Source organism: Empidonax traillii, unplaced genomic scaffold (assembly GCF_003031625.1).
Source record: "Empidonax traillii isolate 1590-97213 ecotype Southwest subspecies unplaced genomic scaffold, ASM303162v1 scaffold413:size1348891, whole genome shotgun sequence".
Lineage (NCBI taxonomy): Eukaryota > Metazoa > Chordata > Aves > Passeriformes > Tyrannidae > Empidonax > Empidonax traillii.
The window spans coordinates 1,279,617-1,291,347 of NW_020955606.1; the positions used below are offsets into that span (position 1 = coordinate 1,279,617).

The following is an 11,731-nucleotide window of genomic DNA, read 5'->3' on the forward strand; positions in this document are numbered from 1 at the left end:
AATGAGTGCCTTGCTGACAGAGTCCCCTGAGAGCTCAGCGTGTGTTTGGTCCCCGGGGAAGCCTGGAGAGGAGCAGATCTTTCTGCTGCAGGGAAAGGTTCTGCTCAGGGTTGTGGTTCTTTGGTCAAAGACCTTGAGATCCAAATACCCAGGTGGCCCTGGCTGCCTTGGTGTCCGTGGGGCTACTCAGCCCCAGTGTACCTGGGAGATGGGCAGCGAGAGCCCTGAGCTGGAGGGGGCGGGTGGTGGCTCGTTCCAGGAGCAGGGACTGCTTCAGGACACTCGATGTGATGCTTCCTGATGAAAAATAGATATGTAAGAGTGAGTGGCTGCCTAATGTAGTATTTAATCAGCTTTTTGTAGGGGAGAGATGGGTTTTGTTAAACTTTTTTCAGAAGTTTGAGGTTTGGGTTTTGACAGAACTGTGTGTGGGCCTCAGAGGCAATGGAGGCTCAGTGGTCAGGTCTGTGATGGTGCCTACTAACAGAGGACGGTTCTGTGTTTCTCTCCTGTCCCCCAGGTTGGGATTGACTTCACAGCTTCCAATGGGAACCCACAAGAACCCTCCTCTTTGCACTACATCAACCCCCTGGGGACGAACGAGTACCTGTCGGCTATCTGGGCTGTCGGCCAGATCATCCAGGACTATGACTCGTAAGCACCGTGCCCTCCTGCCTCCCACCCCTGTTTTGGGGATGTTTCCCTGGCTCCCCGAGGGGCTGCTGGGATGCATCTGCCTTGACCTCCCATCTGCAAAGCCAGGGCTAAATAATACTTTAAAAGTATTATCTGCCTTACACGTTGGGATGCAGGAGAGGGTCGGGACAGGCTTTCTCCTCTCCCCAGTGCCTCGGTGGAGAGGAAGGAGCATTAGCAGAGGTGGAGCATCCTCTACTGGGAGCAGCTGGCAGATGCCCTCAGTTCACTTGTGTTTACCATCAGAGCTGTGGCCCCAGGCTGCCTCGTTCCTCAGGCACCCTGAGGGGTGGAGAAAATATCAGGAAAACATAATCTCAGACATCAGTAGAGAAAACAAAACAGAAATCTGTTCCTCTTGCTGCGATGGCTTTTTGTGTCCAAAATGGATAGTTGATTTTTAAAAATCCTCCAGGGTTACAAAACTACAAAAGACTTGGGTGTTTGGGCAAGAGAATGCTCCTGATCCCTGTGGGAAACAGAGCAAAGCTGGACTCTTTTTTTTTCTCTGAAGATCAAAAGCCAATGGGGAATATCTTTTCTCTCTGTTCAGCTCCCATGATTTTTAAAGGCACTGTATGTTTTGGGAGAAGCTGTGCAAGCCTGCTCCATGTGTGTCAATAGAGCCATATGTTTTCCTCCTTCTCTCTAGAGACAAGATGTTTCCTGCTCTGGGATTCGGTGCCCAACTCCCGCCGGACTGGAAGGTAAAATGTTGTGGCCACCTGTGTGTTTGGGGTGGGATTGTCTTTACATTGCCTGGGCAGGAGCTGCTGGGATTTGGCTGTTGGGCAGAGGGAGAATGGGTGGATGTGGGATCTCAGCCAGAGAGGGGTGAGATGTGGTGGTGTGGGTGGGCAGCAAGGCAAGGATGGGGCACGGGCAGCCGGGTCCTCCCTCCTGTGCTGGCATGAAAGCAGCAGCTCCCTGGCATTAACGGGCAGAGCCAGGCGTTGATTCATTTTCCTGGCAGGAGGCAGGAACAGTTCTGGGGAAGGGAAAAGGCCCCTGGATGAATGTGTCAGACGGCAGCAGAGTCTGGGAGGGGGGTTGGGAGCCGGGGAGCCTCGATGAGATGTTGCACAGGCAGAGCCTGCAAGGACTGGAGCAGAGAAGCTTTCCCAAAATTCCACCCCGATCTCTGGTTGGGATTAGATGCTGGAGAGGTTGGTTAAAGGCACCCTGGTCCTGCAGGGGCTGAGCTGAGCCTTCTGCTCATCCAGAGGGCAGGGTATAGAGCTGCTCCCACAGCCTGGCTGCCGGATGGGGAACATCTTCTCACGGCCGAGACAATGTGCCAGGACACCACCATCGTTAATTACTGCCTGGGCCTTTTGGCTGCTCGTTGCTCACGCCCTTCGTGTGCTTTTTCTTTCTGCTCGCTGGTTTTGAGGCGTTCCCAGCTTCAGGCTGGGGTTGAATCTCAGTGAGCCCTTTGTGTTCCCTGGGAGGGGAGCTGTTCCCTGGACTGAGCGCAGCGGGGCACGTAAGTCACGAGCAGCTGGGAACGGGGCTGGGAAGCTCATCCCTGCCAGCCCCTGTGGCTGGGGATGTCCTGCCCGCTCCGGCTTTGTGCTTTTCTCTGCCCTCCCGGCAGCCAAAATTCATGTGACTCAAGCGGGAGCTCTCGCTGTTTGCCAACCACAGGAGGAGATCCCTCCGTGTGCACTTTGGAGCTGATTCATCCTCCTTGGCCAGCAAATGTCTCCGGTCTGTCACTTCACCGCTTTTGGTGGGAAAATCTAGGTAGGCAGCTTCTGAGGTCCCAAGAGCCAGCTGCTGCCAGGGATTTATTACTTGAGGAGAAGAATAGGAATGGAAAATGCAGGGGGGATGGAAAGGGTACAGCAGCTGGGGCTGCTGGGGAGTGGAGGAATTGTCATGGCAAGCATCCTGTTCTGCTGTCCATGTGTGCAGGGCAGTGCCCGTGGGAAGGGCATTGCTGGGCTGGAAAGGGCCCTTCCAGCAAGGCTGGAGGCCAGTACTGGGTTCAGGATGCTGGCTGGGGGCTGGGGCCCTGTGGCTGCCTCCTGCAACTTCCCATGGGCCTGTAGATACTCTGCAAATCTTACTGGAAAAAACACCTTTGTTTTCCCCTGGAATGATGTTTAAACCCCAGTGGGGAGCAGCTTCTCCCTCCCAGCGTGGCTAAAGGTCACCCACCCCAACACCGAGAGCTTCCCCTCAGTTGTGTCACGTCAGCAGTGGGGCCATCCCCAGTGCATCACCCCACACCACCCCAGCCTGGGCCTTCATCCCTCCCCCAGCCCTGCTCACTCATTAAAGACTTTTTGGCCACAATTTCGAAGTGAAAGCAGGAGTTATCCATGAACACCCGTGCCCTGTGTGAGGGCGGGCGGACAGCAGGGACACCCAGGCCCGAGCGAAGATTGTCAGGAGACAGGAGCGGTGGTAGAGGGTTGCTTTGTGCTCCTTGTTGCCATGGCTCCCCCAACGCTTCCCAGGCGCCCGTCGGAGCGAGGTGTTTTGCACACAAAAGTCTCGTTGGAAATGTCAGGGAACATCTTGCCGTGTAACAGCTCTGCGGAGAGCCTCGAGTGGCTTCCCAGGAGGGAACAGGAGAGGGGAGCAGATGGGTCGTGGTTTCTGGGGGATGAGTAAAGGCAAGGCGGCAGTGGAGAGGGGGATGCTTCGTGTGGGAGCCCCACCGGTCAGCTGGGTTTGGGGGATGGGGTCAGCCACAGGAAGCTGGGGGGCTCCACTGATGTGCAACCCCCCAGGCTTTCCACCCTTTTGCCTTTATTATATATATATTGGGAAACTGAGTCACAGCAAGAGTGTGATTCCTTGGGGAGATGGCAGAGAACCCTCTGTGGGGTTGGTTTTATTACCCTTTGGGGTGGTTTGAAAGAGTTTCTCCCTGCGAGTGTGATACCTGGAGGTGTTCCATGTACACATAACTGGACTCTGCAGAAACTGTTTTCAAAGTAAGAGCTGAATAGGAAATAAGATCCCTTTTTATTTTTTTTTCCATTTTGTTATTTTGAAGCCCCCTTGTCGATTTTTTTTTTTTTTTAGCGAATATAAATATATATATGCCATAAAAACTCCAGAGGAGGTTTTTCAACACTTGTGCACGTAGGGGGTCTGCTCTGTAGACAGTGAGGAATACAGCTTCAAACCATTTGCTTAAAAGAAAGAGAAACTCCTCTTTTGCCATGCACACACATGGAAATATTTCTGCCTGCCTTGTCTATAAATACTCGTGCGGCAGAATTTTGAACATTTTGCAAAGAAAAAAAAAAAAAGGAAGCGAGCCCGTTACAACTGCAAATCAATTGAATTGGAGTGTATTGCCCAAAATTGAGGCTTCTACGAGAAAAGGTGTATGCAAAGCACAGTCAGGCACCTCAGACTGCCTCCAGCCTGGTGCCTGTGGGCGTCACTGGTTCGTGCTCAACGGGAACGGAGAGACCTGAGCAGTTCGCCGGTCCGGCGGCACAGCGGCTTCGCAGCACGGGGAAGGGCTTCTGGTCGGCTTTACTTTTGTTTGGTTGCAGTTTCCCACCCCTCACAGCCCTCTTGCAAAAATAGCTTCTGCTGCTTTCGACACAATGCCCGGTGTAATTTGGAAAGTCTGAATCAGGCTGGCACGCGCGTCGGGTTTGCGGCCCCGGGAGGACTTTTGCTTCAGCCGGCGCTTCAGAGGGCAGTCGTCGTGCCAGCGTTGTGACCACGCGTGTCCCGGAGCGATTCCCATGCTGAAAAGCTCAGAAAACCTCCACCCTTCCAAGAGGGAGACAATATCCTTGTTTTGTAACTCTGGCACCAACAGGGTGGGAGCTTTTTGTCCCGGAGCCCCTCAAGCTGGCGGCCTGGAAGCTCAAATCATCACCTTTGGTGCTCAAAACATCAGGCCTAAACCAGCAGTTCCCTGACAGTGAATGGCCTGCACTGCTCTGGCCATCCAAGTTAATTTGGGTCTTTTCTTCTCCTCAGGTGTCCCATGAGTTTGCCATTAACTTCAATCCCAGGAACCCGTTCTGTTCAGGTGAGCATCTACCAGGTCTGTAGGACTCCTTAGATGCCTTCAGTGCCTTCTGTCCTTCCTCTGCATTTCTTCATTAGCATCTTTATCCCTGAAAGTGTTCGAGGCTGGGTTGCATGGGGCCCTGAGCAACCTGATCTAGTGGGTGGCATCACTGCCTGGGGCAGAGTGGTTGGAACCAGAGGATCTCTGACCATTTCCACGATTCTGTGATTTTGGGGGATGTTTCAAGGTCTGCTCAGAGACAGACATGAACAGCAAAGCAGAGCACAAACTAATGGCACACTCAGAGGAAAGCAGAGAAAATTTGGGGGGGGTGTGTAGGAAGGCCCAGGGTAAAATGCAACTGGATTCAGACGGTGTAAAATCCGCCTGCGCTCCGATGTCTGGTGTGTCCTACCAGCCGTCTGCTCCTCCAGCAAGGCTGCAAGAAACACAGGGCCTGTTTAGCAGATGGGGAATTCAGACTCAGCACTTCATTTAAGCAGCTGAGAGCTGCTCACTGTGGTGGCTGAAGGACTGCTCAAATCCTGGGTGAGAAGGGCTGCCGTGGACCCCAAAAGTCGTCTTGCCCCAGCAAGATGGGCCTCCAAACCTTGCTGGGTGGTTCATGAAAGCTGTCTGTGAATGTCTGCTTTTCTGTTGCCTCTGCTTCATTCAGTCCCTCTCCAGCAGCTACAAAGCATCCAGCTGGATCTGATGTATTGCAGGCATTATGGGGTGCAGAAGCCACCATCCTGCAGCTCTTATTAGTGACAGGTCCTTCCCAAACCACTGGTGATCAGCTGATTAATTGTGGAATTGGTCATTTTTGGATCACACCCCCATACATCCTTCTGGGAGACCAGCCGTCTACCCTGTTCTGCTGTGACAGAAGTTTGGGAATTCATAGGGTGCTTCTAGGATTGTTTTGTTTCTCTCTGTTGTTTTAGGGATTTTTTTATGTCTGTTTTTTGGGATTTTTTTGGTTATGTTCACGGACCAGGAGTTGCTTTTCTTTTTGCTCCTCCTCTTTGGTTGATTCTGAGATTTTTTTTAAGAATCCAAGGAATGCTTTCATTGACTGTGGGCACTACAAGGGCTCCCCTATCCCAGGAGGTCTGAGAACCCACCACAAAATGACTAAAGTGGAGCTGCATGAGTTGATGGCGGGGGGGACTGAGCAGGGGAGAAGGAGGGAAATAGATCCAAGTTCAGCACGAGATAATGATTCCTTGCTGTGGTGCTGTGATGGATGCATTGTAATGCCTGGCTCCTCTGCTTTCCCTGCAGGTGTGGAGGGCATTGTCCAAGCGTACTCGGCCTGCCTGCCCCACATCCGCTTCTACGGACCCACCAACTTCTCCCCCATCATCAACCACGTGGCCCGATTCGCAGCTCAAGCCACCCAGCAGGAAACTGCATCCGTAAGTCCGTAAGATTCCAGGGTGGGCTGGGAATCCTGACGGCTTTGGGCAGGGGGAATGCAAAGCCTGGGCTGGATTTCACATCTTCCCCTCCACCGTGGGCTGCAGCCGTGGGGTCCAGTGGTGACCGGGGTGTCCTCTCAGGGGTGTGAGGAGCATCTGAAGTCTGCAAGACGGAGCTCCCTTGGGCCCCTGAGGCAGCAGCCTGCCCAGGGAGGATGGCAGATCTGACCCCTGGGTTTTGCTGGCCAAAACTGCTCAGCGTGGCCATCAGCACGTACGTGGGAAGAGATGTTGGGGTCGAAGCGTCCCTGATCCCTACCTGGAGCAAAGCAGGATCACACCCAAAGCCTCTTCCCCAGGGGGGACCTTTCCTAGGCTTGCTGTCAGTGCTGTTGCTCTTCCCAGGTCCAGGCACAAGGAAATACTGAATTTGGTTCAATTCTGCACAAATCCAGGTCGCTCCTCATTTTTTCGATTTCCCCTCTCGCTGGCAGTGGGGGAGGGAGAGCCCACGGGCTCTGCACTGAGCAGAGGCGCTAATCATATGCAAATTGCACCCCTCTACTGGCACTAATAGTTTAATCAAGGGAGATTTTAAATAATGGGCACTAATAGTGCAGTCAGAGGCAAGGCTGGCTTAGCTCAGGCTTTTTTTTCTTTTTTTTTTTGGCAGCACAAAGCGTTATTAATGAGGGATCTCGCTGCCTCGGGATCTTCTCTTCCATCCCATGTTTGACTGGTGGCATCAAAGCCACCCCTGCTACCGACACCTCTGGTGGCTGCCTGGGCCTGCCCTCCTCTTGCTCCCAACATTTCAAACAAAACCAAAAAAAAAAACCTTGTAGTTTTCCCATGGCAACAAAGATCACAAACACCAGAGTGCTCGGCTCTTAAGGGATGGGAGACTAAAATGTGTCGGGGCTGGGGGAGGAACAGAGGGATTACACGATTTGACTCCTGGGGAAGGATTAATAAGCTTTGGGGAATTAAAACACACCTTTCCAGCAGGGTCCTTGCATCAAACCCGCCCCTTTTCTCACTTCATGCTGTTCGGTGCTGCCTAATCCCTTCAAGTCCTGCTCACCCGCCTGAGCCTAATTGCTGATATCGTTAGCAAATGATCAGGAATCATCCCCAGAGCCCACGTGGATTCAGGGATCGGCCATTTTAACCACAGAAAGAGGGGAGAGGAGGAAGGTGGTGCCAGGCTGGTGTGCCAATGGGCACCCCAGCTTGGCAGGACTCAGTTGTGGGGTCACCCTGTGCTCCAACAGCTCCGGCTGTGGCTCGGCAGAGGTGCCACCCTGGCTGGGTGCTGCGAGCCCAGAGGTGCCACTTACTGACACCACCAAAACTGCCGTCCCTCCTCAGGGAATCTCCCCCCAAAGCTCTCCTGCTGCATCTCTGATGCTCATCACCCCAACACAGCCCCCGGGCTTTGAGGCTGATCCACAGCAGCAGCTCTTACTCCATTTGACCTCTGAAACGTGTTGTGATAAACATTTGATGAGCTCTGCCCTCCCCCTCCTGCCCCTTTTCCTGCATACTTTCCAGCATTTTTCTCTGATCCTGTTAAGGATTTCACAGAGAAGAAAAAAAAAAAAAAAAGGGGAACAAAGGAAAATAGCTCTTCCTATATTTCTGGTACAGAGGCAAGGGGAGGAAGGGGAGAATCAAAGTCTTCCTCATTATCAGCTGCTCCCCTCCAGGTTTTACTCTTCCTCACGTGCTGGTTCCCAGACAGAGTCAGGTCCCAGTCCTTCTTCCAAGTGCAGGTCCTCTCCTGAAGTTTAGTCTGGTCCTCCAGATTTTGGGGTCCCGCTCTTCAGACCTACCTTTTGCTCTGAAAAGTTCAGATTTAGGGGAAAATGAAACCCTGGGCAGTGCTCTGCAGGCAGAGTTAAGGCATCAAAAGGGGCTGGGGTGGGGAAGGGGCTGACTGCTGCCCTGGCTTGGGAAAAACTCCTCACCCATGTCCTGGGGTTGTGATTAAGATTGACCCAGCCTTGTCTGTACTTGGAATTTAGCACTGGAGAGCATCAGGAGGAAACGAAGCTTAGGCAAGGTCTGAGGAGATGTGGGCTGGAGGAAGACCAAAAAAACAGGCTTAGGGCAGTGCTCCCTTTTTTGCTTTTCCAGGATGGCTGTGCTAGTGGTTTTCAGAGGAAATGGAAAGAATGGGGAGAGGAACAAAGGGCTTTAATGTGCTTAAGTGCTTGTTTTCGTCATTCCTCCAGCACACGCAGGCTGTGTAATGTGCCAAAATTGAGCCATTACTTTCCCTGGAGACGGAGGAGATGGGAATTTTGGGGGTCCACACGCTCCACATTTGCTGAGCTGAGTCCAGCAGGATGGTCCATCCTTCCCCAGCTCTGCAGGACTGGCCCTGGTGCCCTCCTTTTCCCAAGGGAAGGGGAGTGGGTTCCGATGCTGCTGATCTGTCATCCCTCCATCTTGCTGGTACCCTCTGCACCCCCCTCAGTGCCTCCAGTATCCATGGCTTTGCACAGGAGTGGGACAAACCCTGAGCATGGGACAGCCCTCCCCACCCCACAGCCTGGCACTGGAATACAGGAGATGCAGGGACACATTGATGGGGAGTACCCCAAAACACACCCCACTGTGTGCAGTCAGGGGGAGATTTCATCTTCCAGCTGGGCTCATTTCCCAGCCCCAAACTCCTCCTGGCCCTCACACTGAAGCACTGCACAGGCTCAAGGTTGGGGTTTTTTTCCCATCATTAATTGCAGTAAATCTGAGAAATATTTTTTTTTTTGGGGGGGGGAGTTGGTTTGTTGGTTTTTGTGATCTTTCAAAAATCAAGAGTAATAGGAGCACCTGGATTTGTGGGTTCTGCTTAAGGGGGTGGTGCCAGCTGTCCTGAGAAGTGATAAGCCTTGCTCCCAAATACCCAGGGGACCTGCCACCCCTCAGCACGTGGAGCATGCAGGCTCTGGCATCCCGCTGGGTCTGACCCTCTACCCTTTTCCCCACCCACCACCAGCAATACTTCATCCTCCTCATCATCACGGACGGGGTGATCAGCGACATGGACGAGACGAGGCACGCCGTGGTGCAGGCGTCCAAGCTGCCCATGTCCATCATCATCGTGGGGGTGGGCAACGCTGACTTCGCTGCCATGGAGTTCCTGGACGGGGACAGCCGGCTGCTGCACTCCTACACGGGCGAGGAGGCCGTGCGTGACATCGTCCAGTTCGTGCCCTTCCGGAATTTCCGCAACGTGAGTGTGGGCGGCGGGGAGGGGATCGCAGGGAGAAAGGGGGTGTCAAGCCTGGAAATGACCCTGGGAGTGGAACAACCCCCGTAGAGGCAAGAGGTACCTGCCTGTCTTACCATCCCTCAGTGATGCTCTGTCATTGCCCACGTAAATGGAATCAGTGCTCTGCATCTCTGTGGTTGGGCTCCACTGCAGCATCCCCACCCGGTCCTCCACCTCCTGTCACTGTCAGGCAGGTGGGAGCAAAATCAAGTGAATCTTAACAGGGTCTGGGTTCCCACAGCAAGCTGGGGCAGCACTGGGCTCACATCCCTCTCACCATGGTCCCCTTCAGGCCTCATCCATCACCTGTGATGTGCCACACACCAAGGGCTTAATCTGTGATGCCCTGCACCCCCCTGGTCCCTGTAGGAAGGGGCAATGCCAGGACTGGCCATGCACATGTCCCCTCTGTGGGATGGCCCATTGTGACCCGCCAGGAGCCAGCCCTGGGTGGGACACTGTTGCTGGCACGGGATTGCCCAAGGACGTGGAAAATCAGCCTGTGCTTGTCTCCCCCCTTTTTTCCAATTAATTGGCGTCTTTCTGTCCCACCTCCTGTTACTCACACCTGGTTTTTCTGACCTACCCAGAATGTTTTATTCCTCCCTACCAGTGAATTACCTCCTGTAGGGAAAGTGTAATACAGAATTTAACAATCCCAGGTGTATAAAACGCTGGCTGCCAGCAGACTCTAGGGAGTATTCAATCTGGAGTTGGGGACAACCCAGCCACGTTTGCTTGGTCGGTCCCCCACGGCTGTTCTAACGCTGGTGTTGGTTCCCTCTGGCCCGCAGGTCCCCAAGGAGACCCTGGCCAAAGCTGTGCTGGCAGAGCTGCCCCAGCAAGTCGTGCAGTACTTCAAGCACCAAAACCTGCCACCCATCAACTCGGAGCCTGCGTAGAGCCGGGCCGGGCCACTCCCTCTGCATGTCGCCGAAGCCTGTTGGTCCTACTGGAAGCGCATTCCACATGCTCTTAAGAGAAGAATACCCTCCCTGAAACACTTTGTACTTCTTAATTTAATTGCTAAGTTCTTAACACTCATCCCAGCGAAGCGTCTGGATTCGTTTTTGTACAGTCTTGGCCCCAGGTAACACTAAGCAGCCAGGCCAGGCCTCGGTCCTGCTCCGTTGAGTCACTTTTCAGTATTGAATGTACTTTGTAAAATTTCAGTGGAACAGGAGTCGATTTTTATGATCAAAAAACTTGCTTTTTCCAAGCAATGAAATGCTTAATATATTATTATCATTCAATGAACTGGTCGTTGTATAGTTCATGTATTTGTGTTGTACCTGTACATCCGTCAGGCTCTGTGTTCATTTTTATACTGTGTACTTGTTACATTTGTTATACTCAGGTTAATAAAGAAACTTGGACATTTAAAACAAAAGGTCTCCTAGATGGGAAGGTCTGGGAGCGGCTTAATGTGGTCAGCAGTGCTGGGTGTTTGGGAGTCACCCCAAATGGCCTGTTGTGGTCCCTCAGTCGCTCACTCTGCTCTGTGTTTCTGGGGGGATTTACTGAATGTGGATGTCCCAGGAAGGGCAGGGGCCTGGTGAGTGCACGCCCATGTGTGCTTGGGAAAACGCTGGTGAACCCACAATGAACCAGTAAAGGAAGTTTCATGGTTCGCTGTTGCCTCATCTCTAGAAATTTTGCCGAGTCTGAGCAACAAAAGCTCCCTCCTGCCTGGGCCGGGTAATGAAATCCGGCTCTCCAGCAGCTCCTTTGAGCTGCTCATCAGCAACGTGCTATCTTCAGTGCTAATTGCTGCTTTCTGCTGTTCTTAACTAGATTAAGGTCTTTTGAGGCTGAACATGCTGTTGAACGTCTGGCAGGGATCACCAGCCGTACTCCAAACTCGAGTAGATGTGACATCCCTTCTCCCCAGCAGAGGAAGCGCTTCAGGTGGGAGGTTGTGTCCCCGTGTGGAGCCTGCAGCCCTTGCACACACACACACACACACACAAACGTGCTACTGGCTGTGCTCTCTGCCACCAGCCACCACCAGAAAGTGTGGCTGTCACTGCTGCCCCCCAGGCACCAGCACAGACTGCCCCGGGCAGTCCCACAGCACCAGCTCAAAGCTGACGGTGCGGCCCCGAGTCGGCTCCAAGCAGGGTGAGACTCCATCCCTTGGGAGAGGTGGGACTGCTTCCTGAAACCTCTGCCTTGCAGAAAGGCCTTCCAAGGGAAAACAAACACCCAACACCACCCTTCTCCAAAGGGACAAGCAGCCCTTGAGGAGTGGCTTTTTTAAAATGATGCTGAATCCGGCTCAGCTTCCAGATCGAAGTCTGTGGCTTTGGAAAAATTACTGGGTTTGTGGTGGTGTGT

General features: G+C 53.1%; 1 protein-coding gene across 2 annotated transcripts in view; it reads left to right on the forward strand.

Moving 5' to 3' along the window:
* The window catches only part of CPNE2 (copine 2), a 43,877-nt gene extending 33,093 nt beyond the window's left edge, over positions 1 to 10,784 (forward strand). For both annotated transcript variants that reach the window (XM_027893958.1, XM_027893957.1), the window contains exons 11-16: positions 521 to 654; positions 1,349 to 1,403; positions 4,657 to 4,708; positions 5,978 to 6,111; positions 9,119 to 9,355; positions 10,189 to 10,784. In XM_027893958.1, coding sequence (XP_027749759.1) covers positions 521 to 654; positions 1,349 to 1,403; positions 4,657 to 4,708; positions 5,978 to 6,111; positions 9,119 to 9,355; positions 10,189 to 10,296 — 720 coding nt within the window. In that variant the 3' untranslated portion in view covers positions 10,297 to 10,784. The remainder of the gene's footprint in view (positions 1 to 520; positions 655 to 1,348; positions 1,404 to 4,656; positions 4,709 to 5,977; positions 6,112 to 9,118; positions 9,356 to 10,188) is intronic.
* The last annotated feature ends 947 nt before the right edge of the window (positions 10,785 to 11,731 follow it).